We start from the raw sequence: 27,844 nt of genomic DNA, 5'->3' as shown, positions 1-27,844 counted from the left end.
CAGAGTGCTGCTGAGAAATCCAAGGTATGACCCTGCAGCTTTAGTAAAAGTTACAGAAATAGCTTAACTTTCCCTTAAAATTAGACAAATGTAAGTTCTTCAGCCCACTCCCTCTCCTCCAAATATGAACACACCAGAGTCATCTATTTATTTATGTTGGCTTTTACTGGAAAAGACATTAAATAACATTTAAAATTCTTTTTTTCTTCCTTTCTGTTTTTGTTTTTTTTTTTTTTAAACAAAGTGCATAACTTAAAAAGCTGATCATGAGTTGAATGTCCCATGTTAAGACTGTTCCTTTTCCTACTCTTGTAGGAGACGCTTTAGCAATCAGTAATTCAGGCTCTGACTGAGCAGCATGTCTGTTGCTGCCGTCAGGTAAAAGAACAGCTTCAGTCCCTTTGGGGTGGGAGGAGGTTGGAGGCTGCAAACAACACCTTTCAAATAGTGCAAATAACGTGGTACAACAGAGGACAAACAAACCGAGGCTGTGGAAACAAGGCTTATTACCCCATGCAGGGCAAAAGTCAGGGGGAGGGAAGGGGGCTTGGCTCTTCCCAAAGGCTGTCCCGTATTATCAAAGCAATGGCCTTACACGTCACCGAAACATCTGCCTCTGCCCTGCTCTGTGCTCCAGCTCCAGCCCAGGCAGTGAGTCAGCCTGGATGCTTTTGGTCACAAGGCATGGATCACCTGGGGCCCTTAGAGCAGAGCTAACAGAGCAGCACGCTGCAGCCTGCGCTGCACGCAAAGCTGCTTTTGCTTCTTCAGTTTTGCGTGTTTGCAAACAAAAACAACAACTGGAGTCTGGCTGGCGTGAGATCCCTGTGGGATCCCCTGCAAAGCACGGGAAGGAGCTGGCCCTCCAGGCCTCCGCAGTCCCAGGGGCAGCTGCTTTCCCCCAGCCTAGCTGGAGTTTGGAGCTGGAGGTAAAACTTCCCTCATGCATGGTTACACCTAGCTGCTAGCTGTGGTCCTGTGGGAAACATACACGGTGCCTGGGGGGGTCCTTGGTGTGCTGGGAGGCTGCTGCCACGGTGTTACAGCAGGCAGGAGCCTCAGTAGGTCAGGTACTCACAAACATGCCACTCTCACCACTTGTTGATGGGGCAATCCCGCCGGGCACAACCCAGCATCAGCAACAAGGGAATGAGGACAGCTGGCACACAACCTCCGACCTGTTTACCAGATGCCCCTGCTCCTTGTCTGCGCCGCCCAAAGGCTGCAGCGTGAGCCTAGTGCCCTGCGCTGCGGCAGGGAGAAAGGCAGCGCCTCGGCCCTCTCCCAGGAGAAGGCAGCATCTCCTTCCCTCGGCAAGGCTGCGAGAGCTCTCTCCGTGCTGCGTGTTTAAGGCTTTTATTTCTCAGGGTTGCAAGCTCTCAGTTGTGTCGCTAAGCCCGCAGCAGGGTTCAGGCCCCTCCTATGTCAATTCCTAGCCCAGGCACCCGGTCTGCATCAGTGCTGCAGAGCTGGTGAGAGAACCTCAGGGTGGGCAGGCAGAGCTCAGGGCTGAGGAGTAGTTATTGCACAGGGAGTCACAGTGTGAGTGCTGTGTGTGTGTGTGTGTGAGCAGAAGTGGTTTCCTTTAATTATTTTTTTTTCACCCTACCCAAAACGGAGGAAAATCGTCCTTATCTCCAGGTAGCAGCAAGTACTGGGGAAGCAGCATGCGGGACACAGCAGCAGAGGAGAGAGGAAGGCAGAGAAGAAGTCTGGACTTTCCTGGTGAGTACTCGGTTGAATCATATCTAAAAAAGCCAACAGAGAGCACAGGAATAAACTCAAAAGGCCAACACAGATCCCTGCCTTGGCTGCAGGGCTGTAAGGAAGGAACATCATTCCCTCAGATGGACCCCGTGTCCTCTGAGGTGTCCCAGGAAATCTGGCAGAAAAGCACAGCCAAGGTGACTTACGTCAGGAGGCCAGAACAGCCCAGGTAGGTCATTGGCTTCCAGGCAAAGGTTGATCCAGTGTAACGCCTTGAGTCTGGTAGATCTCCTTCAGAACCAGCAGGACCGTGTCCTCTGACTCCCTGGAGGAGGGGGACACGGGCATTAGAGGGGGACACTTCCCTCTGCTCTCAGGACATCTGTGATGGCCACAGGGTAGGTGCAGCCTCTGCCAGTGCCAGGCAAGAACACAGCAGCCTCCTTCCCACCCCCCATCCTGCGTCGGTATGGACAGGAGTGTACCTTGCTTCCTTAGTTAAAGCTTTTCTTATTATGTTGGCTTCAAAAATGAACCATTCTACTGATATGGGACAGAAATTTGAAGCTTGACAGCTATGCAGAAGCTTACCAATAGCAGAGGTGCCCTTGTAGTGCAAATAAATACTCGTTAAAGCTCTCGATGGGCTTCTCCTGCAGCACGTAGTCGATGCGATTCCCTCCATTCAGCCTCCCCACGTTGATGGGGGAGGCCTCCTCCTTCGCTGCTGGTGGGGGCTCTTCTGGCTTTACATCTGGAGGGGCGAAGAGGAGTGTGCTTCAGCCACGGGGCACCAGCACCCAGCAAAGTGCAGCCCATAGCTGTGCCCCCCCATAGACAGGAGGGGGAGGGAGAGGTCACAGCATTTGAAGAGACTACCACGGGTGCAGCTTGAAGGCAATCTGTCTGCTGAGTGCAGAGGACAGCAGCAGCACCTGGCTTTGGCACCAGGACGGGTAACGGGCAGCCCCGAGGAGCCTCTCAGGGGGCTGGTGGTGATGCTGCATCCCTCATTCCCCACCGCCCCGCGCCCCCCACCAACCTGGTGGACCCGTCTGCTTCTCCACGCTGTCCTCGGCCTCCTCTGCCTCCACGTCGGTGCTCCCGGCCTCCACAGCTGGCAGCGGGGCGCGGGTGAAGGACTGCCAGGCCACCCGCAGGGAGCCCAGCAGGTTGTTCTTCAGGTCCACGCTCATGCGCGTCAGCCCCTCTTTCAGCTCTGAAAGGCAGGGGCTCGGCGTCAGCCCCGGGGCTGCGGCTGCGGCCGGCTGAGGAAGCAGCCGTGCCCCTTACCTAGGTGCATCCTCTTCCTGCCTTTGTGGTGAGGCAGCAGCATGGGCTCAAACTCCACGTCCGGGACAATCATGGGCTCGATCCTGTACGCCACCGGGTCGAACTGTGCGGAGGAGGAGGGCAGTGAGCGAGGCGCGCACCGTGCCTCCCGCACAGGAGGGCTCTGCCTCCTATACCTACGGGGTGGAAGATGTTGAAGAAGCCTTTGCAGGTGGGCAGGCTGTAGTTGGGGTTGATCCTCTTCACTCCTCGCACCGTGAGAAACATCCCAATGGGAGACCCAAAAGCGAAGAAGATGGTGGGCTTGTAGATCAGCTGGGGATAGTTTGCCGAGACCTAGGGGAGGGAGATTTGGGTTTGTTCCGTGAGACAGACTCCATACTGGTGCTGCTGGTGCTTCGTTGCTCGAGGACAGCGACGAGCTCAGCCCTTACCTGTCCTAAGCCGATGTCCCGGTACTGGCAGTCCCTGCTGTCACTTGTGCCATCGGGGCCAGCCTGCCCGCTGTGCCCCGGCGCTGCTGCGCCCCGCTCGCTGACGCCCTGCAGCAACACAGAGGGAACCCTGCAGGGGCAGATCCTGCAGCGAGGCCGTGAGCTGCCCTCACCCCTACCCCTCCAGAACCAGGGCTGGCAGTGGGCAAGGTGAGGAGTTCCTCCTGAGCACCTTCCCTGTGTCAGAGACCCTGTGGGAGGGCCACATCCATAACACTAGCTCCAAACATGAGCCCCTGAAAGCTGTCTGAACAGAAACAGCTGGGAATGAGGCATTTGGGGTGCTCAGGGACTGACACCTCACATCCTGCGTACCGCGATCATCAGTGGTGATGCTGGTCCTTGTGTGAGTGAAGGGACCTGGCCTGGGTGAAGGTAAGCCACCCAGACAACATACCTGCCTCTCCTTCTTGGAGCTGATGTAATTGAGGATCTTCATTCTTGGTCCTAAGGGAATTCCCACTTCTTTAAGGTTTTCCTCTGTGCACAAGAACTAGAAAATAAGCAGTGCAGCTGTTAGCCCCGGAGCAGAGAGGTGTGCGCAGTTCTGTTCTGGTCTCTATCATTCTGCTCCTGCTGTGCTCCAAAGAGAAGTTTCATGTGCAAGTGACTCAGTACCAGGAAGACAGGTGGGAGGACTGGGAAGAAAAACAAAGAAGAAATACAAGAGATGGAAAAAAAAAATATCAGAGCTCCTTACCAGTGCTTCCCTGTCCATTTTCTCCTTCTCAAAAACATCACAGTATTCAGACAGCTCCAGCTTCTTCAGAATTTCTTTTAATTCCTCAATGCCTGTGTTGCTTGAAGCTGTCCTGGAGCCCTGTGAATAGAGCCACCAGGGACTGTGCTTTCTGCTCATTTATTTTCCTGCAGTTTGGACCTTCTCCTCCTTCCCCCGCCCCAGAACAGCTCCCCACGTGGTGCTGTGGGAATGCCCTGGCTCCCTGCTCAGCCAGCGAGCTCCTACCTCTCTGCTCTGTTCATCCTCCTCGGGAGCAGCCTTCTGGTTCGTCAGGAGATCAAACAGAATTAGTGACCCTGGAAACAAAGCACAGATGGATCGAGCATCGGCATCTAGTCAAGGAAAAACCCCGAGCCATCTCCCTTCTGGGCTGGGAAGACCAATACCCTCCCTGCTGCCATGCTTCGGGGACACTGTGGTGACAGCCACTTCGCTGGGACCGCGGGGAATTCCTTACCCAAGCTGTGACCCGCGATGGAGACCCCCCCTTTGAAGTCGGGGTTCCTCTGCAGGAAGAGCTGGTAGAGGCGGTTCATTTCGGACGCCACCGTGTCCACGATGGTCTGGCAATAGGTGGAGCTGTTGTAGAAGAAAACGTCCAGGATGGTGTCGTTTATGAAGTGACGCAGGCGATTGATGCTTGGCAAAGTGATTCGCTCCAGGTCCCTGCAGGGGCCAAGAAGAGGAGAGGAAACTGCTGTCAGAGGTGCCCCTGAACCCTAGCACATTTCTAAGGCAAAACTGAAGCTGAGGGAAGGACTGCCACGTCGCAAAGGATGTGATGTTGTAACCCAGATTCCTTAGCAGAGGCTAAATCTGGAGCACAGCCTGTGCTCTGCCTGAGCACCCAGGAACCTCCCTAGGCAGGAGCACAAGAGCCTGTCCGTCCTTCCCCAGGAACCCAGCCTGCTTTCTCCCCTTCCTAGGGCACTGCAGAGCGGTCTGTAAGTGCTGAAATGGGGTGTTCCATTTCCAGAGGTCCTATTTAAAGAGATGCGGATGCCCATGGCCCCTTCTAATCTTAGCTAAGAAAAGGCAGAAGCTTCTTCCCTCTGGCTGCGTGCTGATCAGATCAGACACCTGCTGCGCTCTGCAGAGCCGGGCTGGGCAGAGGGTGGGGGTGTGCATGGGGTGCTCCTTGCCCTGGTCACCCGTGCACACACAGCCCCAAATACTCACGGCTTTCCTTTTGTCTGCAGCAGCTGCCACAAAAAGCAGCATTTCGGTGGGAGGGGGCTGGCTGCGGACACTTACACGTCCACCCCGGTGGAGTGGAGGGAGCTGTGCCAGTTCACGGGCAGGAACTCCACGCGGCCGATCTGCTGCTGCTCCTGGGCTTTCTTGAAGTGTGCTTGCAGCATGCTCAGGGAAACGTTCCTGAAGTCGTTCACTGGAAAAAAAAACAAACGTGAACTCTTCTCAAGAGCAGCAGGGCTACAGGGCAAGCCTGCTGCATCAACAACACTTAATAAGATAAAAGAAAAGATCATTACCGGGGGAAATCCCACCAGGGTCTTTAAGCTGCTGCTACCCTAAGACCTTGAATCTTTAACTACAAGATCAGGGGAAGGCTCCATGTCCTTACATGTGTGTTTACTGGATTTTGCTGCCCCATCTGTAACAAGCCTCCTTCACACGTGTGCAGGGCTTTAACCCGGCAGTCAAGATAAGGAAGGTACTTGTAGGAATTTAGAAGAAAGAAACCATTGTGAAGGTGCACACGTTAGAAGGGGAATCCTAAGGGAGGAGACAACTTGAAATTACTGTTTTGAGGAGGTGAGAGGCTGATTTCCCTGATTTCAAATGAGCAGCCTTGGAAATAGTTTCACTGGATGAACGTATAGAAGAACAGACTGCATTAAAGACAGCCTGCTGTGAAAAGTCCCAGCTGCCTTGATTTCTACAAGTTAGGTGGTGTTGGGCTTCCAGGCAGTTTCGGTGATGACCTCTCATCAGAACTGAATGTCTCAGAACTACAACTACGAAACAGCTCAGGCTGGAGTTTGTTCTGCTTAGTGTCCTGCCTCCAGTACTGATCAGTGCTGGATGTCTGGAGGAGCACACGACAACAGCACTCAACAGCTTCCTCTTACACTCCCCTAGCCTGCAGGGATTTGCACTTCAGGGATTTCCTGAGCCGGAAGCAGCGTCCCTGGGGTTTTGTCCAAAATCATGCCAGAGGCTGCCGGGCTGGTGTTACACCCAGCGAGATTAACCTGGAGCAATAAACTGAGCAGGTTACTAATTAGTTTAGCAGGTTTAGACAGTTGGAAAATCTGTATCCAGTTTGGGAAGCTCACTATTTTGAGCGGCAGTGGAATGCAATGATGAAAAGTGGTTGCCCAAACCTTTCCAGATGGTAGGATTTAATGGATTAGCAAGCATTGTATTCACACTCCCCATTGCAGTCAGCAAATTCAGCAGTGCAGCTTGCCAAGATGAGTGTCAGGATGGTTTGAATGTGCTCTGACAGCAATTCCCTCTGTCCATGCAGAGGGTGTACTCGCTGTGCCGAACGCAGCGCATGGAAGGAGCTCCCCGGCCAGGCTCACCACCTACCACACTGGACGATGCTTCTGAACCGAATGTCGCAGGCTGGGCCGATGCCGTGCACCACGAACACCAGGTGATCGATCTGCAGAGGCTCTCCTGCGGATAAACAGGAGAGGTCAGGACACAGACCCTGCCAGAGACCACCACTGAAGGAGGAGCCGACCCGGCGACACCACGTGCTCTGCAGGACAGTGCCAGCCTGCCATCCTCATCTCAGTCCAGGTTAAAAAAAAAATAATTTAAAAAAGTGAGTTGGTGCCCAGAGCGTGTGCCTTAAGGCAGTGGCACTTCTCGAGTTTCTGAACTCCTTGTCCTGCTGAGTTCTGTCCTGCTGAATTCCCCTTCCCACCTGGGATGGGTCCAGATGGAGGGGACAGTGCAGGAAGGTGAGGTGGCTCGAGGAGCTTCACCCATGCTGTCACTCTCCACGTTTGGCACAGGGAGAGGGCACGACCCTGAGGACTTGTTGCAGCTGCCCCGTGCACAGCCTCGAGTCACCCAGCCTGAGCACGGCCGAGGCTCAGCGCTCCGGCAGGAGCTGCCTCTTAAGCATTTCGGTCCCGACTTCCCACACACTTTAGTTTGCATAAATGCTTTCCCAAAGGCATACGCACATTGAAAACAAAGGCGTTAGATGGGAAAAAATGCCTGTCCTCACCAACAGGACAAGTCTTGCAGCCTGACAGCAACTCAGAGCTGATCCACGGCTGCAGAGACAGGGAGAGCACACGAGCCAGACAGATTCCAGCACGGAAGGCTGGGTGGTAAGCTTTGGTGTCCCCAGCATGGGAGGAAACTCCCTCCTTTAAGAACACACCTGCCAAAACCTCAGGAGTAATTTCAGGCACCCCGGCACTCTCAGCAGCTCTGGTTTCAGAGCACAGGAGCTGGGAGCAGCTCTCTTCCCACGCGTCTGCCTCCTCTCTGCACTGATGTGCACTGGGGGCACTATGAAGGTTTCTAAAAACCTTTAATATCCTTTTGGCACAAAACTTTTAGACGTGCCCTTCATTGATCAGGATTATGGATGTTTCTGATGAGAAATTGTGTGGAAAACAGACTCGCTAGCTTTGGTTGGGCCTAAGGGGGGGAGAAGCAAGCTCACCGCTGGGGATCTCAACGGCGATGTTTTCTACTCCTCTCTTCACAGTCCGAGGCCGACCTTGTTCTGTAGGAGTTGAGCCCCAATCATCAGAGGTGGCAACCGGGTGGTAGTGCACCATCAGCTGTAAACAAGGAGAGCCTGTCATTAAGCTGCAGCACACACTGTGGTTAAGCAGAGGGGACGTGTCGCTGCAATGGCTGATACGGGAGGTATGGAGAGGTCCCAGGTCACGCTGCTGTAACCGAGCTGCTACGAGCCCTTTGCACAGAGTGAGACGTGCCTGGAGATAAACATTACAGTGTGAAACACCGCTGGCATCGCCCTCGGCTCTACAGCAGGCAGGAGAGGGGAATGCCATTCAGACAAAATTGATTTCTAAGCAGAGGTGGTTAAAAGAAACCGCATAAAAGCAGAATGACAGGCTCCCAAGAGAACTAAGGGGAGGCACGTGATGGCTTTCTCCCATCGCTGAGGAATGTCCTCGCCAGTCCGCAGAGGGATCACTCTCCTCACCTTTGGGTTGTGCAAGATGATGATCTCCCTGCTAGGGGACTCCAGTTTCTTCTTCCACTCATCCAGGGTTACAGCAATCATGTAAGCTTCCTGAGGAAAAGAATGCCCCCGTGAGTCAGCTGGAGGTATGCCTATGAATATTCAACCACTTGAGACATTTCCCATTCATTTTAAGGCATCACTTTGTGAAAGAGGAATAGAAACCAGCTAGGTTGAATTGGGGAAGCAACAGGGTTATCTAAATATCACCTCCTAGGAAGTCTCTAAGATGTCCCCATCTCCATGGCAGCAACAGACTTCCCCATCAGAATCAGTTCAGAGCTGCGTTTTTGGCACATCGGGATATGGACAATTGTAAGTAAGTGCGTAAATAAATACTCTTACATTTACAACTCCTTTGGGCTTGGTGGAGCTATGAGTGTGGCGAGGGTGATTCTCTCAGGGAGAAGTTGTAACAGGCAGGGTCAGGAGAAAAAAAAAAGAACAAGGATGCTAGGGAGAGGCTGCAAGCAAGGCCCGAGCTGCACGGCTCGCGGAGAACAAGCGGGCTGTTGAGGAGAGGGATGCAGGATGCTGCTGGGTGGGGGCAGGAGGAAGGGGAGGCCGCCGAGCTCCAGCAGGCCAGAAGGGAGACAGTGGCAGTATTTACAGTTATGTTAATCAGCTGTGAAAATGTCCTGCCAAAGCCTCTTTTGAGTTCATGTCCTCAGGCGTGACCGCGGTGCCAGTAGCCCCATATGGAGTTTGGGATGTCAGGGCCAGGGTTTGACAATTAGAGGGCACGGTGGATGCTGTCAGGCAAGGCGTGTTTACCTCCAGCTCCTCGCTGAAGGTCTCCGAGTAGGGAATGTACTTGTTGTCCTTGTCTCCCTTGTAAAACCAGGTGCAGCGGCGCACCTCGGACACCTCCTCCTCCCAGTACACCGCCACGCGCTGCCTCTGCTTCAGGTGAACGTCGTACCGACCCCCCGACGTCGGGACAACCACGGCTTCTTTCTCTCTTCCTGCAGGAACCAAAGCCCGAAATTACTCACGAGAGGCCCACGAAGGCAAAATACCAGAAAGCTTTGTGCTGTGCACGACCAGAGGGCTGCGACCGGAGCACCTTCCGTGGGCACCACACAAATACCATGGATGAGAAGCGGCAACAACCACCTGTGTTCCCAGTACTCGAGCATGGGGAACGGTGCTGGAGAGCATCCCAGGAGGGCGATGCCCCATGTCAGACATCCCCCAGGTGAGCCGAAAGCACCGAGCCCCTGGCCGAGCACGAGGGCCCTGTCCTGAGCCGTGCCGCTCGTGCCAGGCACCGCCACCAGCCCACACGGGGACATCTCCCCGGTGCCATTTGCACCATCCCACCCCCGAGAGAGGGGGGCCCTTCACAGCGTGATTACCCATCATTTTAATCATTTACCCATCATTTTAATCAATTACCCATCATTTTAATCAATTATACATCATTTCGGGCACGTGCCGCCAAACCAGGTCGGCGCACCCGCTGCACCCAGCACCCGGCCGCGTCGGCAGCTGGATCTGTGGGGGTGCCGCCACCTCCCCGGGGGTCACTCCGCACCCCCACAACTCGGGACCCCCCCAAATCCCCCCAGCTTGCTGCAGCCCCCCCGGGAGCCCGGTGGTGTCCGGGACCCCCGCTGGGACCCCCCCCAACCCTACCTGCACCATGCGCCTCCTCCAGCCGGGCCGAGTCCTGCCCGCTGAAGGGCACCCAGCGCTCCCGGGGCTCGGCGGCCTTGCGGTAGAACCAGTGCGGGGCCACCGGCTCGTAGCGGGGCTCGGCGGGGCCGGGGGGGGCCGCCACCGCCACCGGGGGCTGCTCCGGGGGCTGCTCCCGGCCGGCCATGGGCACCGGGCACCGGGCGCGTACCGGGCCGAAGGGCGCGGGCCGGGCCCCGGCTGCTGTCGCCCCCCGCCGCCCCCGTTCCCGTCCCCGTCCCCGTCCCCGTCCCCGTCCCCGTTCCCGAGGCGGCTCCACCGGCGGCGCAGGCCTGGCCCGGCCCCGCTCCCGGCCCGGCCCAGCCCGGGGCGGCGCTCCCCGACCGGGCCCCGCCCGCCGCTGGGCCCCCGGTTTGGGGTCGGCCCCACAAACGCGACCCCCCCCCGGTTCGGTGGGGCCGGAGCCCGGTGGGCCCCACACCGTGGCAGCGGCTGAGGGGAAGCCCTTTTAGAGGCGGGGGGCCCGGGGGCTGGGGGGAGGTTCGCCACGGCCCCTTGGCAGGAGCACAGAGCTAAAAACACCAGTGCAAAAAAACCCCAAATCCTCGTTTTTCCACCCACTACAGCATCACCCATACAGCCGCTCCGCTGGGCACCCATGGGTGCTGTGGCCCCACAGGGAGCAGCCTGGGCCCTGCTCTGAGGGGGTGGAAGGCACCAGGAACCCCACGGGGATGGCAGCAGGGGATTTCTGCAGGCTGCGGCACCGCCGGTGTGCCCTAATCCCATCACTGCCCCCACATTGGGCAGGGATTTGGGGAAAATGAGGTGACCCCATCTGCACGAGGGCCACGCTGGCTGCTGCTGGGCTGGAGGCGTAATTCGGAGTCACATCTTCAGAGAGCTGCCCCGATAACCAGCCCTGCAGGAACACGCCGCCGTCAGCACGCTTTTCAGTTTTATTTCGTGTGATTTTGATTGGGGTTTACATAACCCCCTGCCAAGTCCTTCCCATACACAGGGACTGAAGCTCCGGAAGAGGAAATATCGTGAAGGGATTTGTTACCTGGATGGGTTCGGCACCAAAACACCAAAAACCAAAACCCCCTCCCCTCCTCCAGGCGTTGTCTGCTGGCATGCCACGCGCATACCTCCAGTTTTTCTTACGATTAGATAAAGTTATCGTTCCTACCACATCTCCGCAGCAGGAAAACCTTTGCACCAGTCCACAGAGCGCTGGTGATACAGCGGCTGCGTGTGCAGCTCTGTGTCCTCTCCTAGCTGACTGCATTGCAGTGCTAGAGAGGCTGCGAGGTACCCGGGGTCGCTCCACGCGCCTCCTTGCACAGGTGGAGCCGAGCTGCCTCTTCTGGGCAGAGACGTGAGCAGGAGAGCAAGCAGGATGCAGTAAACAAAGCAGCTTTGTGATCGATGCAAATCTGGCTGCTGGGAGCGAAACCGGTGTCGAAAACAAAGTTGCAGCCAGCTCCAGGCTGACTGCATCTGGCCGATAGCTTCTGCCCTGCACCAGCCTTCAGGTCACCGCCGCATCCTCCAGAACGCAGCAGCCGCCTGTTTGTGGCCACGGTACTCAAGGGGCAGTGGCAGAAAGAGCTGTGAAAGCTCAGCGGTAGCGGGGGGAGACCTCCCGAGGGCTGGCGGCCACGCTGTGCTTATTGCAAGGATGTGTTGGGGGTGAAGGCGAGGCTCCAGCCCTGCCCGCTCCTCCTGGTGGGTTTTGCAGGGGCTGATTTGGCATCGTGGGGGCAGACGCCCTGTTAGGGGCTGGGTGGGGGCAGGCTGCGGGCACCCCTGCAGCTCTCAGTGCCGTACAGGGCACCGGTTCAAGAACCGAGTGATTTCACTTTATTTCATCTTCGTTGAGGTGTGATTAACACACCACCTCTTGCGAGAACAAATTCCAGCCTGTGGCTGGATCCTGCTCGGAGGGAACCCAGACCTTTGTTTCGACACCCACGCCAATGAAACAGAAAACGAATGTGGTAACGGGGAGAAACGAGCTCTTTGGTAACTCCTTGGAGAGCACTGGCAGCCTGGGCCTGGACGTGGAGCTGAACCTGGGAGGGCAGAAGCGAGAAGAAGCAGCGTGAGGTGGGCATGAAGCCAGGGGAGCACCAGGGGCAGCCTTGGTTAGGACCAGCTCCGCTCCCTTCCAGCAGACACGGTTATTTTCTCCACTCCGTGGTGCCCCGAGCAGGAAGGGAAGAGGCAGCAGAAGCTGTTTTTCATCGTCCTGCCCTCCCAGCTGCACGGCTCGTGCTCTCCTTCCAGGCTTCCCTCCTGTCCTGCAGCCCTCGCCTGCAGCAGCGTGCGGTGCGGTGCTGCCCGGCCGGCTCCGCCAGCTCGCCCGGTGGCTCACCCACACAGCCTCAATTACCAGGAAAGCTCCGTGGGCCGTGCTGGGGAGGGATTTCCAAAAGCTTCTGACCTTTGCTCAGGGGATCTGCCCTTCCTACAGCTATCCACGTTGACGCACGGTAGCGTACCTGAGCTGTTAACCGGGACTGAAGGCGAGCAAGCTGCTGCAGAGCACCGAGGAGCAGCCTCTGGGGCTGTCGGTGATGTGCGACCCCTTCTTGGGGGCAAAGCCCCCTCCTCCCCGCTGCGGAGCACGTCTGTGTCAGCCCCACACCTCGCTGCCTCGCAGGCTGTGCCTCTCGGGTGGGAAGGGAGCTCACCTCCTGCTTGGCCACCTCTGATCCAACAACTCCAGCACGCTGGGTGCCGATGTTGTTGCCCCTGTTCCCTTCCAGAAAACCAAATGAAGTTATTGCTGCGTCCAGCTCATTCAGCGAGCCTGCAGCAGGCTCCTGGGAAAGACTTTGGGGCATTAGAGGCAGCGCTTACGAAGACTTTCAGCCCTAAGATGAACCGATAAGGGTAATGACACCGCAGCGCTGCTCCTCGTCCCTCTGGGGGTTGCGCGGAAATCATCCCCACCACAAATAATCTCACCAAAAGAATCACGGAACAGAGCCACAGATTAATGCCTGGAGAAGCTGCAGGCACTGCTGCCTTCAGCAGGGAAGAAGGGGGCATTCACTGGGGCTGGGCCCTTGCTCTCTGCACCCTGTCCTTGGTAGCACCCCAGGGCATCACTCTGCTGATCGTGGTCCGCGTTCTCTCCCCGCAGAGCCACCGATCCTCACGTTTCAGGCTGAGGCACAGATGGCTCGGCCCGGCTGCCCTCTGCCTGACAGGAGGACGGCACGAAATCGCCGTCAGGCATTTACCAGTCCCAGGACATTCGGCTTTTTCCTGGCTCGCCTCCAACCGGGCCATTCCTGCGGGCTGCCCGCCGCATGTGATCCCAGGCGCATCCAAAGAGCCCCAAAGGTCAGTCCCGTGCGCGCAGCCCGCTCCGTCACCGACGTGGCATCTGCCGGGCTCCTTGGGGACAGCAGCTGGCCGCCAGCCTGCGGAGCACAAGGTCGGGGCTCCTGGCCTCAGGCAGGCTGAGTTCCCTTCCAGATCCCTTCCGAAACACAACCACCACCCCTGGAGCAAGGCGAGGGTTCCTGGAGCCTCTGCTTGGGAGCGAATGGGGGCCCCCCTAACCCCAACACCCCCCAAAAAAACACCCTCAGTGCTGCTGCTGAGCTGCGTTCATCCCTAACCTTCAGCTGCTGAGACAACCCGGCTGGTATTTTGGTCATAGGCAGGTCTCAGTTACACAATCGTGCACACGACTTCCCTTTAAAAGAAGAGACTTCAAGAGATCGTAATTACAAAACAGCATTTAAAAGTTGTCAGGGTTTATTATCTCCTTACACGCAGTAATGATTCACTGAACGTGGTGTAACCCGAAGGTCAGTGGCAGGCTGAGCTCCTCCCGTCCCTGCCCCGTCCAGTGCCACTGAGCAGGGGGTTTGCAGCGGGACACAGACCTCGCAGTAGGTGAGAGGACGTTACAATTAAAAAGTGGATTTTTACCCGAGTGACCTGAAAAGCATTCCTATGCCTCCCTCTGTCCAGGGCTGCCCTGCGAGGACACTTCTGGCCGTGGCCGTCTTTTCCATCTGCAGAGCTCAGAGGGCTCCAGGCTGCGTTCCTGCAGCCACACAGGGCACCACGCAGCAGCTCCCCCCGACAGAAGGAACGGAGCGATGCGACGGGTGCTTGTGCTGCTGTGCTGAGCACGCTGCCAGCAGGGTCACGTCCTGCAGCACTGACAACAAGCAGGACCCCGAGGACACGCACCAGCTTTTATGGCAAGGGATCTGAAGCTGAAAGTACACGCAGTGATCGGCAAGCTCAGGGGCTCACGGCTGCACGGTGCCTTTGTGACGAGATCTGAGGGGGAATTCCAGCTGTTCCCAGGGCTGTGGCTCCAGGAGGTGGGGAATTTTGCTCTGCGCGGTGATTTTCTTCTTGTTCAGAGGATGCAGCCCCCCCAGGGACCTGTGCAGGGGTTGGTACCTCAGGTGGTGCTGCTTTTCCAAAGCCTGGAACACACGATTCATTTTGCTGCTTCCATCTCCTCTTAATTTGTCCATTGCCAACTTATCTCGTGGGGCTGGGCTTTTCTGTGGTTTTGTTTTGTTTTTTAAATCAGGGCTTATTGCTTTCCATTGTCAATAGTGCTTAGCAGAAAGAGCTGACATTGAGCAGAACTAAAACTCTTTGGAACCTCAGCAGCAGGCTGTGTTGTGGCTGTGTTGTGGCTGACAGGCTCTCACAATCCCTTTCTTTCCAGTATTTCCAGAATGGCCTGAATTCTGTGGACAGCTTCTTTCCTGGCCTGCCGGACGCCGTCCTGGCCACCAGTCTCAATGGAATCCAGTTCCAACAGCAGCTTGGTCAACATCTCCTCCAGGAGCCGGTAGGATTTATCTGTCTTTTTCCCTACAAACTCATCCACCTCTTGCTCCAGCTGCACAGCCGCCCTGGTGATGTGCAGGATCCTCTGGATCTCCGGCTGGGTGGCTGCGGCGTTCCCTGCAGCCTGCTCGCCCCCTCTGAGGCCTCCCTCCTGCTTCCCAGCCAGAAGCTTCCGAGGGGCAGCGCCGTACATCTGGGGCTGGGCGCTGTACTGCACCCTGGGGGCTGGGGGCGCAGGGGGTGCCTTGTGGTCGCTCGTTGCCCCAGCCTGCTGGTGGCTGACATCGGAGTAGTAGTTGTGTTGGTTTGGGCTCGGATCAGGTTTGTCGTAAGCCGTTTCCTACAATCAGAGTGGAAAAAAAATAAATGCAAGGAGATATTTAAGCGTATTTCCCTTAACGCCAGGTTCTTGGTTTCTCGCCTTGCTCTGCAGAGGCAGGCAAGCGTGCCCGAGGGGGGCACTGCAAACTGCCTGGCGTTACGGGGGGCCTGGGCAGTGTCACTGCCACACGTGTGATGATGGCACAGCACGGCAAGGCACAGCAGCAGGGACCATGCTCAGAGCATGCCCCGTCACACCCAGGGGGTAAATGCTGAACAGATCTCAGCAAGGTCCCCCCTGGCCCTTCCAAAAATCCTTCTCCCCAGCTGACAGCACTGAACTGTCACCTATACCCCCCCCAGGGCTGCTGCTGCACGTGGCAGCCTCGGGGTCAAACCCAGAGGGATGCGAGGGGACAGCCCCCGCCAGGTGCATCATTTCCCTGTGTTTGCTGCCTAAAAGATCTCTTATTTAGGGGAAGCCTGGGCAAAAAGCACTTGCAGAGGAACAGCAGAGTCTGCAAACCGACCCAGAGGGCTGCCCCCGCTCTTTGCCTGCTCTCAGCTGCTCCGACACCGTGAGCTGCGCCAGAGCGAGGCGTGAGGTGAGAGCTGCCCCATTTCGGGACCTGCCCCCAGTGACCTGGTGCCTGTGGGGCTTTCTGGAATTACAGCCGCGGATTTTGATGCACAAAGAGGAGATCTGATACACAAAGAGGGGCAGGTTTTGGGGAAAACACCGGGATCTGAGGGGTCTGACCACAACCAAGACCTGACACAAAGCATCCCCCGTACCTTGGAGTCCCGGGCGGGCAGGTAGGACGTGGCCCCGCTGCCACCACCCCACGCAGGGTGTGGGTCGGTGCCAAAGGGGCTCCAGGCGTTCCGTGGCTGCGCCCCGTAGGCGGCGGGGGGAGCCCAGGCGTCCTCCTGGGGCCGGGGCTGCGGTCCCTGCGGGGTGGCCCCGAGGTGGCCATCTCCATACGGGTACTGCGGGACCGGCATCCCGGGGGTCTGCGGGAGGAGGGGGGGGGGACAGGCGTTACCCCGTGGGTGCCCACAGCCCCCCCATACACCTCTGGTGAGCCACGGTGTTGGGATTGCCACCCGCTGCCTGCTGCCCCCCAAATTGTGGGGTGAGTGGAGAGAGGGGTGGTCACGGGTATTTATAGGGACGAGCTTTTGGGGGCATAAAAGCCATTTAGGGCCCCAAAATCCCATCAGAGGGGGCACTGGGGGGGCCTCCCCTCCCCTCCCCTCCGCTGGGGTCCCACCAAACTTCTCGCCCCCCACGGCTGCCTCTTACCTGCGGGGGCGAGTACCCGGGGCCGTGCTGCCGCCGGAGCGAGGCCCCTTCCAGGCTGTCCGCCGTGCCGTAGCCCCAGGGAGCAGCGGGAGACGGGGGCCGGTACCTGGCGGGGGGCTCCCCGGGGTAGGGGCTCCGGGGGGGTCCCGAGGAGCCGAACCCCCGAGGAGCCTGGGGCAGGCCGGGGTAGTGCGGGGCGGCCGGGGGGTGCGGGGCGCTGTAGGCTCCGGTGCTGTACGGGGAGTCCATGCCCTGCCGAGGAGAACGGGGACAGGCGGGGGGGAGCTGCCGGGAGGCTCAGCCCCGGGACCGAAACCGGGAGGTGCCAAACGCCCCGGGAAGCGGCAGGTTTCCGTTTCCTCCTCCCGTCCCCACACACGCACCGCGGGGCGATGCCGCCCGGGGGGGGCCGCTCCCTGCGCGCCGTGCCCGGGGCGCTCCCGGGACACTCCCGGGACACCGGGGCCGCCCCGAGCCACCAGCGAGCCCCCGGTAGCACCTGGGGGGAACCCTCGGCCCGGGAGCTGCCCCCGAGGGGGAGGCTGCGAACCCCGGGAACCCCAAAAACCCCCCAAAACCCCCAAAAACCCCCAAAAACGAGCGGCCCCGGGCACCGGGCACAGCCCCGGGGGCAGCGGGCACCGGACCGGGACCCCCCGACCCCCCCCCCGGTCCCCCCTCGGCCCCGCCCCCCGGCCCCCGCCTGGCCCCGCCCCCGATCAAGGCCCCGCCCCCTTCCCCCGGTCCCGGCCCCGCCCCCCCCGTACCTGCCCCGCCGGCGGCCCCGGGGCCCAGGGCGCGGCGCTACCGCGGGGCTCCATGACCGCCGCCCGGCCCCGCCCCTCCCCGCAGCTCAGCCAATGAGCGGCGGCGCCCGCCGCGGCTCGGCCAATGGGCGGGCTCCCCGCGCGCAAGGCTCGGCGCGGTTCTTAAAGGCGCAGCGCCCCCCCCCCCGCTCGGTGCCGCGGGGCGGTTCCGGGGCGGTCCCCGCGGCGCATGGCGGCGCTTCCGCTCGGCGCCGAGGCACCGGCACCATGAACTACATGCCGGGCACGGCCAGCCTCATCCAGGACATCGACAGTGAGTGCCGCCCGCCAGCGGGCACCGGGCACCGGGACGGTTGACCTCTAGTAACCCCCCGGTTGACCCCTGGTAACCCCCCGGTAGACCCCCGGTGCCCCGCAGTAACCCCCCGGTAACCCCTCGGTGCCCACCACTTAACCTCTATGTGTCCCCGGTAATCCCCTGGTGCCCCCCGGTAACTCCCCGGTTGTCCCCCGGTAACCCTCCGGTGCCCCCCGGTAACCCCCCGATGCCCCCATCCCCGGTGCTGGCTGCCCCCTTCCCCCATAGGCACCGCTCCCCGTGGGAGCAGCCGGGTCCCTGCCCCCAGCCCCGTCCCCATCCCCCGGGGGGGTCCCGGTACCGGGCATTGCCCCCCGCCGTTACCGGATCCCCCCCCCGGTACCGGGTCTCCGCCTGACTCCCGTTTCCCGCAGAGAAGCACCTGGTGCTGCTGCGTGACGGCCGGACACTGATCGGCTTCCTGCGCAGCATCGACCAGTTCGGTACGGGGGGGACACGGGGGGGTGGGGGGGGTCGTGCCGGTCACCGGGAGGTGGGGGGGGGCACCCGGTGTCAGCGTCCCCGGGGTCACCGATCCCGGCCCCGGCTGGGGCTGCAGGGTCGCCCCTTCCTTCCCTGCCAGCTTGCACGGTCCCCATCTGCTGGGGTTCAGGGTTTTTGGGGGGCTTCCTGTAAATTGGGCAATTTTCGGTATTTCTCTCTGTTCCCACCCCCTGGGCTGAGGCTGCTCCTGCGGCACAGTTCGGCCACACAGCCCGGGGTTTGCTGCCCAAGGCTGCTCTTTTCAGCCAGAAATTGCAATGAAAATGTGATTTTTATGTTTTTTCTCATTTTTTTAATTTTTTTTTTCCTCGTAATTCCTGCAGCGAACCTGGTGCTGCACCAGACCGTGGAGCGCATCCACGTGGGCAAGAAGTACGGGGACATCCCCCGGGGCATCTTCGTCGTCAGGGGCGAGAACGTCGTCCTGCTGGGGGAAATAGTAAGTAATAAGTAAGTGATGGGGGTGACGGGGGGGGAATGGAGCCGTGGGGACAGCCTGGGGACAGCGCTCACCTCCCTGCTGGCCCCGAACTCCGGGGAGCCCCGAGGGGTGCTGGGGGGGCGGCTGCTGTCCCGTCTGGTGTCACTTTGTCCCTCTGTGTCGTGCTGGGTGCTCCCCAGGAGCCTGCCCCAAAATCCAGGTGCCCCCAGCTGCCGGCACTCGGTGTCGCTGGGGGTGGTTCCCTGCTTGCCCCCACCCCGGCGGTGCCCCCATCTCTGCCCTCACTTCAGGGGCTGCCCCGACTTCACCCCCTCCGGGCACGTTGGGGGCTCGCGTGGAGGTGGCTTTGCCCCCAGCATCAAATCCGAGGCTGGGACCCACCACGGAGCCCACCCCGGGTTTGGGAGGCAAACCCTGCCGTGGCTGCTCGCCCCAGGGACCCTCCTGCTCCAGGGACCTGGGCACCAGATGGAGCCAAACGTCCCGGGTGCAGCAGCGCCCGCGGTGCCGGGAGCGCAGAGCCCGGTGTCACCGACGGTGCCAACCCCGCGCTTTGTGTTGCAGGACCTGGAGAAGGAGAGCGACACGCCGCTGCAGCAGGTCTCCATCGAGGAGATCCTGGAGGAGCAGCGGCTGGAGCTGCAGGCCAAGCAGGAGTCGGAGAAGCTGAAGGTGCAGGCGCTGAAGGAGCGGGGCCTCGCGGTGCCGCGCGCGGACACCCTGGATGAGTACTAACGGGGCCGCCACGGACGCGTCCCCCGCGGCGGGGCTGGGGGGCCGCCCGCCCGCGTGCTGATGATGGAGCTCCCCGGGAAGGCTGCCTTTATCTCAGAATTGTGTTTTCTGTGGCGCAGACAACTTAAAAAAATCATGGTTTTGGTTCCTCCGCGTGGAGAAGGAGGAGCGATGGCGTTGGGCTGCCCTCTGAGGCGATGAAATACTCTGGTGAGCGAGGGAGGGTCTGTTCCGAGGTGATTCCCTCGGGTCTTTTTGTTTGTTTTTTCCTCATGTGACTCTGGGCAAGAGTTCCCCCCGACGTGTAAATAAATCCTGGATCTAACAGCAGCGGTTTGGGCTGTGTTTTGGGCGCGTTCCTCGATTTTTTGGATGCTGGCACATGGGACCTGCCCCGTGCTGACCTCAAGCGGGGTCCCCACCCCGTGGGGTGCCGGGGCAGCGAGGGGACCCCTGCTCCTGTGGAAGCTCCAGGTGAGACCCCCGGGGGCAGCACCCTGAGGGCTCTGCCCCTGCTCCCCAGGTGTGGCTCCTTCCCAGCAGCTGCAATTAATTCCCTGCTAATTCCCTGCTAATGACAGAGCTGCCTCACCTGGGCTGCCCCTGCCCCCAGCACCATCAGTCCCTCTTCCTCCCGAGGCATCTCCAAAATTCGGTGCCTTGGTGGAGCTGGCACAGCTCGGGCAGGTAGGAGAGGTGGGGGTCGAGCTGAGTTGGGTGTTTTTGGGTACCTGGGGGTAAGGCAGCGCCCTCCTCATACCGGGTTTTGGGCAGCAGCCGGGAGCTCTGCTGTGTGCAGGCAGGGAGAAGCAAAGCTGGGGGGCGAGGGGAGCGGATTTCTCCCAAGCCCGCTGCTTCCTTTGTGAGTGGGGTGAGCGCTGCCACAAAGGGGGCTGGAAAAGCCCCCAGCATCGAAGGGGCTGGGGCTGGGTCCGGCCGCTGTCGGGCAGCCCCCCCGGGGCCGTTTGCACCCCGAGGCCGTGGCCGTGCTCCGAGGGCTGCAGGGGGAGCTCGGCCCGAGGGAAGGCGCAGACACGGAAACGCCGAGGGCTGGGGGGGAAGAAAACAAACCCGGAGGCACCGCGCGGCTCCCGGGGCTCGGCTCGGGAACGGCACCGGCCGGGGGGGGGGACCGGGGGGGGCGTCGGGCTCCGTGGCACCGGCCCCGGTCCCGGTACCGCGAGGGGGTCGCCGTGCCCGGAGGGGAGGGAATTTGGGGCAGGGGGGCGAGGGCTGCGCAGCCCCTGGGTGGGGGTCCCCGAGCTGCGGTGCCGGGAGGAGCCCCGGTGCCGGGAGGGGGGTCCCGAGGGGGGGGGGGGGCGGCGCTGCCCTTACATAAGGCGTGACGCCAAGGGGCGGCCCGTGACGTCACGGCCGTGACGCAGCCCGGGGGCGGCGGGAGGCGCCCGGCCCGCCCCGCGCCGCCGGGGCCGGGGCTGGAGCTCGGGGGCTCCGCCGCCCCCTGCCGCCCCCCGCCGCGCCATGGAGCTGGAGAACATCGTGGCCAACACCGTGCTGCTGAAGGCCCGCGAAGGTAGCGAGGGGCGAGCCCGGACCCCCCCCCGTGTCCCCCCGGTCCCTCCCGGTTCCCCCCGGCCCCCTCGGGTCCCCCCCGCCCCGCCCCGGTCCGGCCCCTCCGCTCCGCTCCGGCCGGGGGGAGGCGGCGGCGGGGCTGGGGGCGCGTCCCGGTGCCCCCGGGCGGGGCGGCGGCGGGGGGGGAGCCGCGTGTCCGTGTGTCTGCCCGGCCGGTTGCGTGTCCGTGTGTCCTCCCAACCCTGTAGTTCCCCGGGGCAGGGCTCTTGGAGCGGTCCGGTGCCCCCCACCGCTTCTTCCCGGTGTCCCCCCCCCGGGCTCAGGGCCGCTCCGTCGGTCCGTCCGTCCGTCGGTCGCTCCGGGCCGGGAGCAGCGCAGGGGGCGGCGGGTGCCCGAACCCCCCCCCTCGGCCGATTTGGGTCCCTTTGGGGGGGGCTGGCCCCAAACCCGGGGGGGCGAGGGCCGGGGCCGGGCCGGGTTGTTCCGTACCGGGCTCGGCCCCCGGGGCGCACAAGCGGCGCCGCCGCCGCCCTGGCTCGGCGCTGCCCGGTGCCGTCGGGTCTCGGGGGGGGGACACCGGGGGCTGCGCTCGGCGAGGCGGCGCCAGCGGCCCTGGGGGGCGGCTGCGAGCGGGGCTCGGCCCCTCGGGAGCGCCCGCCCCGGGTTCACGTCGGGGAAAACGGCGCCGGGCCGGGCGCTCCCACGGTGCTGGGGGGGGAAACGGGGCCCCTGCGCCCCGGGGACTGGAAGGTGCCGGGGTCCCCTTGCCCCGCGCCTCTCCACACCCCGGGGGGTTTCGTCCCGGCAGCGATCAGCCGATGGAATCGCTCCAACCCCCGGGTGGGCGCTGCTGGGGAGGGGGCTCGGCAGGGTGGGGGCCGCGGGCCTGGGGGCATCTCTGCACCTCCAAAGGGATGGGGACGGCTGGACCTGCCCCGGCTGTAGGTTGGGGTTGGCCTCGTGGCCCTCCTGCCACCCAGCAGAGCCGAAATCCCCGGAGGCTCCCAGCGCCGGGAGGAGTTCCTCTGAACCGCAGGCTTGGCCGCCCGCGGAAGTGCCCGGGGTAAATAACCCAGGAGTTTGTAAGCAGCGAGGAGATAACAGGGCAGGGAGGAACTCTTTATGGCTCGCCCCGAGCCGGCGACGTCCTGCGTGCGGAGTCCCTTGGAGGAGGAGGTCGGTGCCAAGACGCAGAGCAGCAGCGACCCGGGAGGCTGGGGCTGAGCCGCCTGCTCCTGGGGGTGCCGGGCAGAGGGGTGCTCGTGGTGGGACCCCAACCCCTTGGGGCTGCTCGGGCAGGGGCTGGGAGCTTTGGGGCCTTGAGCGTGGGGCCGGTTGGGGCTTTCCCTGCCGGCAGCTTTGTTGGTGTAACACCCCTCCCCGTGCGTATGCCTCGCCATGTGGTACGTGGGCTCCTTCCCGCAGGGGAGCAGTTTGATTTTGCTTTCGACAGCTTTTCGCATGGCGGAGGTCAGCCTGGCAGCAGGGAGGCTCCTCGTGGGGTTTCTCGTGTGCCCGGCGCTGATTTCTCCTCTTATCTCTGCTGCCAGCTGACGAGGTCCCCGTGCAGCACTGGGGCCGGGCACCTCCACCCCGGGACATCCCCGCTGAGCAGGGTGTGGGGAGCTTTGGGGCCACCTCGCCACCTGCCCGGCTGCTCCCTGGCCGTGTCCTGCAGGCGTGCAGGGCTGATCGCAGCCCCTTTGGGCCGCTTGCCCTGGTGGGAGCTGGGGTGGCCGTGCCCCGGTGCCGTCCTGTCGCTGTGGCCGTGGTTCTGTTGGACATGGGGCTCTCCACGTGCACCCTGGCTGTCCCCGGTGTGTGTCCCCTCCTGATGCCACCCTGCTGGACGCAGTCTGGGCTGTGCACAGTGGCAGGGCAGGTGTGCCCCGTGCGGCCTTTCCCATTCAAAATGCACCCAAAACACGCAGAATAACATCACTTTATTATGAGACGAGGCACGCACGCTCTGCCCAGATCTTAGGGCGTTTTTCTCCCCTCCTGGCCCTGGCAGGCGGGGGGACAGAGCCAGGGGGACGCTGCGGGGATGCGCTGGGTGCGCGGTGCCGGCTGCCCCCTTCCCGCTGGCTGACGCGGGGCGATTCCTGCCGGAGGAAGCGCGCTGATTCCTGCAGGAAGCTCTGCCCGGCCGCCTCCCCGGGGCCGCCGAAATGCCGGAGCCCGGCGCAGCGGCGTCCCGCGGGCTCGGCTCGGCGTCACCGGGGCGGGCGGCGCTGGCCGGCCACCAGCTGGGAGCCGCGCTGATGTCAGGTCCCTGCAGGGATGACTTCACGCGCCAAGTATCTGCCCGGGAGGAGCGGCTGCAGCGGGGCCGTGCCGCTGCCCCCTCCTCGTCCCCATCCCCGTCCCCATCGGGGACCGAGCGGGGTCTGGCCGGGCGCTCGCAGGCCCCGCGCGCTGGGGAGAGAAGGAAACCAGATGTTTACGGCAGGGAGCCCGCGCGGGACGCGGCATTGTTCAGGGAGGAAGCCTGCGCCCCTCCGGGCCCTGCCCGCCCCACCGAGGTGGGCACGGGGCCCCAAACCGGGCAGGGGCCGGGAACAGGACCGGGGCTCTCTGCTGCGGTCAGAGCCCTGTCCCTGGTGTCAGGGTGCCCTCTCCGTGTCCCTGGTGGAGCCCGAAGTTTTGTTTTTCCCACGTGAATTTAGATTTTGCACGGCTTTTGCTAAGTGTGAGAGCAACGGGGCTTCGTGTCCCCCGAGTCTCCAGGGCGCAGCAGCAACGGGACGAAGGGAAGACCCCAAAATGGTGCCCGTGCCCCCCAGCATCACCTCCTCTCCCTCCCATCCACCCGCAGGTGGCGGCGGCAAGCGCAAAGGCCGGAGCAAGAAGTGGAGGGAGATCCTGCGCTTCCCCCACATCAGCCAGTGCAACGAGCTGCGGCGAGGCCTGGGTGAGCTCCGGGGGGAGCGGGCGTTTTGGGGCTCGGCACGGAGCTGTCCCCGGCGAGGGAATGCGGGGGGGTGTCCCCAAAAGCAGCGGCACAACGCTGGGTCACCGCTGTGCCGGCTGAGCCAGGGGGCATGGTGTGAGGCCACGCTGGCACCGCATGGTGGTGGCACGTCCCCGCTGCCCCTTGCAGAGCCGGACTACGGCAGCCTGTGCGAGAAGCAGCCCATCGGGCGCCTGCTCTTCCGACAGTTCTGCGAGACGCGGCCGGAGCTCCTGCGCTGCATTCGCTTCCTGGACGCTGCGGTAAGGGGCTCACGGGGGGGGACCTGGGGGTGCTGCAGGCTGGGAGCGATGCCAGGAGCGACCTCAGGTGCTGGGGAATCAGAAGCAGGAGCCTCACCAAATGGGCTGTGCTCCCCGTTGCTGGGATGGTTGTGGGGTTGGTGGGTGCCTGCAGCGGGGTCGCTTGTCCCAGGGCTGCTCCGGGGTGCTGGGGGCTCGGTGCTGCCCGTCCCCAACGCCCTCCTCCCCAGGCGGACTACGAGCTGGCCCCGGATGAGAAGCGCAAGGAGATGGGCGAGGAGATCATCCGCAGGTTCCTGCACCAGGAGGTGAGCCCGGGGGGGGTGTCCCTGGAGCAGGGGCCGGGAGCGGGGCCGTGTGTCCCCCGCTGGCTGCGTGCCTGCCCACCCCAGCCCCGTCTGCTCCCCGCAGTCCCCCGATTACCTGCCCGAGATCAGCCAGGCCCACGTCAGCCGGTGCCTGGAGGAGCTGCAGAAAAGCCCCTGCAAAGAGCTCTTCAGCAGCTGCCTGCAGTGAGTCCCGGCCCCGCTGCGCCCTCCTCCCTCCGTCTTGGGGACCAGTCTCAGGGTGGGCGTCCCCATGGGGGCTGCTGAGCCTCCCTGGTGTCCCTGCAGCCCCCTGCGCCAGTACCTGAGCAGGGCACCCTTTGCTGACTACCTGGACAGCATGTACTTCGACCGCTTCCTGCAGTGGAAGTACCTGGAGAGGTGAGAGGGGGGCACCCAGGGAGGCGAGGGGCTGGCGCCGAGCGGGGCTGACGCACGGGGCCGTGTTGCAGGCAGTCGGTCACCAAGGACACGTTTCGGCAGTACCGGATCCTGGGCAAGGGCGGCTTCGGAGAGGTGCGGCCGGGGCGGGAGGAGGGCGCGGGGCCGGGTCCCCGGGGTGCTGACCCCGGTGCGCCCTGCCCCAGGTGTGCGCCTGCCAAGTGCGCGCCACGGGGAAGATGTACGCCTGCAAGAAGCTGGAGAAGAAGCGGATCAAGAAGCGGAAGGGGGAGGCGATGGCCCTGAACGAGAAGCAGATCCTGGAGAAGGTCAACAGCCGCTTCGTGGTGAGTGCGGCACCCCGGGGCGCGGGGCGGCTCGGCGGGGCCGGGGGCTGACGGTGGCGCGCAGGTGAGCCTGGCCTACGCCTACGAGACCAAGGACGCGCTGTGCCTGGTGCTGACCATCATGAACGGCGGCGACCTCAAGTTCCACATCTACAACATGGGCAACCCGGGCTTCGAGGACGAGCGCGTGGTCTTCTACGCGGCCGAGATCTGCTGCGGCCTCCAGCACCTGCACCAGGAGGGCATCGTCTACAGGTGGGGGCGGCGGGGGGCACGCGGGGCTGGATGGCCGGGGTGCTCCCTGCTGAGCCGTCCGTCTGGCTGTCCGTCTGGCTGTTCTGCAGGGACCTGAAGCCAGAGAACATCCTGCTGGATGATGATGGTGAGGAGGAGACCCGTGGGGTTGGGCTCTGCTTGCGCTCCTGGCTTTGGGGCCGGGTCTCCGTGCGCCCCCGTGGAGGCAACGTGGGGGCCCCTGGGTGTTTTTTTGGGGAGGGCGCACAGGGGCTGTGGGATGGGCCCCCCCAACCCCTCCCTGCCTCAGGCCACATCAGGATCTCCGACCTGGGGCTGGCCATCAAGATCCCTGAGGGCGAGACGATCCGGGGCCGCGTGGGCACCGTGGGCTACATGGGTGAGGTGTGGGGCTGTGGTGGGCACGGGGGGGGCCGGTGGCTGTGTATGGCCACTGAGGGTGCAGGGCCGTGGCCGTGCCTTGCAGCCCCCGAGGTGATCAACAACGAGCGCTACGCCTTCAGCCCCGACTGGTGGGGCCTGGGCTGCCTGGTGTACGAGATGATCGCGGGGCAGTCGCCCTTCCGAGCCCGCAAGGAGCGGGTGAAGCGGGAGGAGGTGGAGAAGCGGGTGCAGGAGGAGCAGGAGCACTACTCGGATAAATTCAGCGAGGACGCCCGGGCCATCTGCACGCTGGTGAGCTGGGGGCACGCCGGTCCCCGTGGGGCTGGGGGCTCTCTGCCACCCCTGACCGCCTGTCCCCCTCCCCAGCTCCTGGCCAAGGACCCCCAGCAGCGGCTGGGCTGCGGGGCGGACGGGGCCGCCGAGGTGAAGCGCCATCCCTTCTTCAGGACCATCAACTTCAAGCGCCTGGAGGCCGGCATCACGAAGCCCTCCTTCGTGCCAGACGTAAGGCTCCAGGCCGTGCAGGTGCCGTGGGGCTGGGGGGGCGTGGATGAGACCCCCAGCTGATGGCACTTTGGGCCCCCCAGCCCCGGGCCGTGTATTGCAAGGACGTGCTGGACATCGAGCAGTTCTCCACCGTGAAAGGCGTCAACCTGGACCAAGCCGACAACGATTTCTACGCCAAGTTTGCCACCGGCAGCGTCTCCATCCCCTGGCAGAACGAGGTGCGGGGGGGTCCCCAATGAACAGGGGGCTCAGCTCCAGCTCCGCGACCCCGCTGAGCCCCCCTCTGCCCCCCCAGATGATCGAGACCGAGTGCTTCAAGGACCTCAACGTCTTCGGACCCAACGGGACCCGCTCCCCGGACCTGGACTGGAGGCAGCTGCCCGAGCCCCCCAAGCGCAGCCTCCTGCAGCGCCTCTTCCGCCGCCACGTAAGCGCCGGGGTCCTGGGGCTGCCCCGTGGCTCCCCGTTCCCCTCATCTCACCGTCCGTCTTGTCCCCCTGTCCCTCTGTCCCTCCAGCCGGCCGACTGCCCCATCGGTGCCCCCGTGCCGTCCCCGCAGCCGGCAGCCACGAACTCGCACCTCCCCGCGGCCGGCGCCGCCTGCCAAGCCCGGAGCACGGCACCGGCACCGTCCTGACCCTGCTCTTCCATCCCCGGGGACCCCCGAGCCCCCTCCTCACCCCCTCCTCGCCGTCTCAGGGCCACCTCGGACCGCAGCGGGGGCTGCCGGGGCCGGGGTCTCGCGGAGGAGAGGTTGGGACAGAGGCTGCCCGGGGCTGGCGAGCGCGGTGGCCGAGGGGCGCAGGGGGGAAGCAGATCCCGGCCCCTCTCCCCCAGCCCCCCCAGCTGCCTGTTTTTTGGGGGGTCAGCACCTGCCGAGGGCACCCTGGGGGCTCCTCTCCCCCCACCCCAGGGCTGGGTGCAGGTGCTGTGAGCGGCAGCACCCATTTTTGCTGCGTTTGAGCCCGGGGCAGTGCCGGCCTTATCTTATCGCCAGCTCCGAGCGCGACCTCTGCGGGCGCGGGGGGGCCGCGGGTTTATCTGAGCTCTCCAAATAGAAACAAAGCAGCCTTGGAGCAGGGGGGCTGGGAGCACCCCGGGGTCCTGCACGGGCTGGGGACGTGGGGAGGGACCTTCTGGGGGGGGCACAGCCTCGTCCCCTCTTGCTTGAGCCACCGACGGCCGCCAGAATGTGAAACGGGCTCAGAAAAGGGAATTTTCGTGCGGGGGGCAGCAGCGCATGGGGTGTGGGGGTGCTGCCAACGTGGGGCTGGGCCCCACGGCGCTGGGGGGGGGCGAGGACCCCATGCAGAGCCGAACCCCCCAGCAGAGACGTCCTTTATTTTTGTACGGTGCGCGGGGGGGCCCCCCCCATCCCCCCCGGCTCCTGCGCCTCGGGTTTGCGTTCGGTTTGGGTTTTGTACATTTGTAAAGAGCTGTAAATATTTGTACGCTGAGCGCCTGGACCTGCGTTTTTGAGCGAAAAGCTGCGATCCGAGCTGTGTGGTGCCTGCGTGTGGCGGTGTCGGGGGGTGG

The 27,844-nt window shown here is 62.6% G+C and overlaps 4 protein-coding genes across 7 annotated transcripts; 2 read left to right on the top strand and 2 right to left on the bottom strand.

Annotated features, from left to right (window-relative positions):
* Positions 1-146: 146 nt before the first annotated feature.
* DDHD2 (DDHD domain containing 2) lies at positions 147-10,371 on the bottom strand. Its single transcript, XM_084499568.1, has 17 exons — positions 10,085-10,371; positions 9,221-9,411; positions 8,408-8,497; positions 7,895-8,015; positions 6,796-6,885; positions 5,491-5,626; positions 4,694-4,902; positions 4,462-4,532; positions 4,195-4,314; positions 3,892-3,987; positions 3,435-3,542; positions 3,181-3,336; positions 3,001-3,103; positions 2,750-2,926; positions 2,299-2,461; positions 1,914-2,032; positions 147-1,748 (listed from the first exon to the last, which is right to left on the bottom strand). The coding sequence occupies exons 1-16, from the start codon at positions 10,269-10,271 to the stop codon at positions 1,942-1,944; spliced, it is 2,109 nt and encodes a 702-aa protein (XP_084355694.1). The 5' UTR covers positions 10,272-10,371; the 3' UTR covers positions 147-1,748; positions 1,914-1,941.
* A 3,472-nt stretch (positions 10,372-13,843) lies between these two features.
* On the bottom strand, positions 13,844-17,509 carry BAG4 (BAG cochaperone 4). Its single transcript, XM_084499573.1, has 4 exons — positions 17,321-17,509; positions 16,554-16,805; positions 16,043-16,261; positions 13,844-15,266 (listed from the first exon to the last, which is right to left on the bottom strand). Exons 1-4 carry the CDS (start codon positions 17,372-17,374, stop codon positions 14,781-14,783), a joined length of 1,011 nt encoding a protein of 336 aa, XP_084355699.1. The 5' UTR covers positions 17,375-17,509; the 3' UTR covers positions 13,844-14,780.
* Positions 17,502-19,682, top strand: LSM1 (LSM1 homolog, mRNA degradation associated). 2 transcript variants are annotated; one of them, XM_084499577.1, is made up of 4 exons: positions 17,502-17,633; positions 18,053-18,121; positions 18,506-18,621; positions 19,189-19,682. In XM_084499577.1, exons 1-4 carry the CDS (start codon positions 17,588-17,590, stop codon positions 19,357-19,359), a joined length of 402 nt encoding a protein of 133 aa, XP_084355703.1. In that variant the 5' UTR covers positions 17,502-17,587; the 3' UTR covers positions 19,360-19,682. The 2 variants fall into 2 exon arrangements, with proteins under 2 accessions (XP_084355703.1, XP_084355704.1); XM_084499578.1 differs by having other exon boundaries at positions 18,506-18,632.
* A 1,057-nt stretch (positions 19,683-20,739) lies between these two features.
* LOC311424423 (G protein-coupled receptor kinase 5-like) lies at positions 20,740-27,774 on the top strand. 3 transcript variants are annotated; one of them, XM_084499570.1, is made up of 16 exons: positions 20,740-20,893; positions 23,711-23,806; positions 23,996-24,108; positions 24,339-24,416; positions 24,520-24,620; positions 24,723-24,815; positions 24,887-24,950; positions 25,022-25,162; positions 25,227-25,417; positions 25,507-25,544; positions 25,707-25,796; positions 25,884-26,092; positions 26,168-26,305; positions 26,389-26,526; positions 26,604-26,735; positions 26,826-27,774. In XM_084499570.1, the coding sequence occupies exons 1-16, from the start codon at positions 20,842-20,844 to the stop codon at positions 26,943-26,945; spliced, it is 1,794 nt and encodes a 597-aa protein (XP_084355696.1). In that variant the 5' UTR covers positions 20,740-20,841; the 3' UTR covers positions 26,946-27,774. The 3 variants fall into 3 exon arrangements, with proteins under 3 accessions (XP_084355696.1, XP_084355697.1, XP_084355695.1); XM_084499571.1 differs by lacking the exon at positions 25,707-25,796; XM_084499569.1 differs by having other exon boundaries at positions 23,711-24,108.
* The last annotated feature ends 70 nt before the right edge of the window (positions 27,775-27,844 follow it).

The sequence above is a fragment of the Aythya ferina genome (assembly GCF_964211825.1).
Source record: "Aythya ferina genome assembly, chromosome: 27".
NCBI classification, from domain to species: domain Eukaryota; kingdom Metazoa; phylum Chordata; class Aves; order Anseriformes; family Anatidae; genus Aythya; species Aythya ferina.
The sequence above is the reverse complement of the archived record's forward strand: the minus strand, read 5'-3'. Positions and strand labels throughout refer to the sequence as shown.

Bases quoted from the DNA above. Each gene is read 5' to 3' on its own strand.
- DDHD2 (XM_084499568.1), bottom strand. From the start codon at position 10,271: ATGGCCGGCCGGGAGCAGCCCCCGGAGCAGCCCCCGGTGGCGGTGGCG. The intron at 4,903-5,490 runs GTAAGTGTCCGC...TGGCCCCTGCAG, and splicing joins CACTCCACCGGGGTGGACGT to GGACCTGGAGCGAATCACTT. The intron at 4,533-4,693 runs GTAAGGAATTCC...CTTTGTTTCCAG, and splicing joins CATCGCGGGTCACAGCTTGG to GGTCACTAATTCTGTTTGAT.
- BAG4 (XM_084499573.1), bottom strand. From the start codon at position 17,374: ATGGAGCCCCGCGGTAGCGCCGCGCCCTGGGCCCCGGGGCCGCCGGCG. The intron at 16,262-16,553 runs GTAAGAGGCAGC...CTCCTCCCGCAG, and splicing joins CCGGGTACTCGCCCCCGCAG to ACCCCCGGGATGCCGGTCCC. The intron at 15,267-16,042 runs GTACGGGGGATG...CTCTGATTGTAG, and splicing joins TGCCCGCCCGGGACTCCAAG to GAAACGGCTTACGACAAACC.
- LSM1 (XM_084499577.1), top strand. From the start codon at position 17,588: ATGAACTACATGCCGGGCACGGCCAGCCTCATCCAGGACATCGACA. The intron at 17,634-18,052 runs GTGAGTGCCGCC...CGTTTCCCGCAG, and splicing joins CCTCATCCAGGACATCGACA to AGAAGCACCTGGTGCTGCTG. The intron at 18,622-19,188 runs GTAAGTAATAAG...TTTGTGTTGCAG, and splicing joins TCGTCCTGCTGGGGGAAATA to GACCTGGAGAAGGAGAGCGA.
- LOC311424423 (XM_084499569.1), top strand. From the start codon at position 20,842: ATGGAGCTGGAGAACATCGTGGCCAACACCGTGCTGCTGAAGGCCCGC. The intron at 25,163-25,226 runs GTGAGTGCGGCA...GGTGGCGCGCAG, and splicing joins AGGTCAACAGCCGCTTCGTG to GTGAGCCTGGCCTACGCCTA. The intron at 25,545-25,706 runs GTGAGGAGGAGA...TCCCTGCCTCAG, and splicing joins CATCCTGCTGGATGATGATG to GCCACATCAGGATCTCCGAC.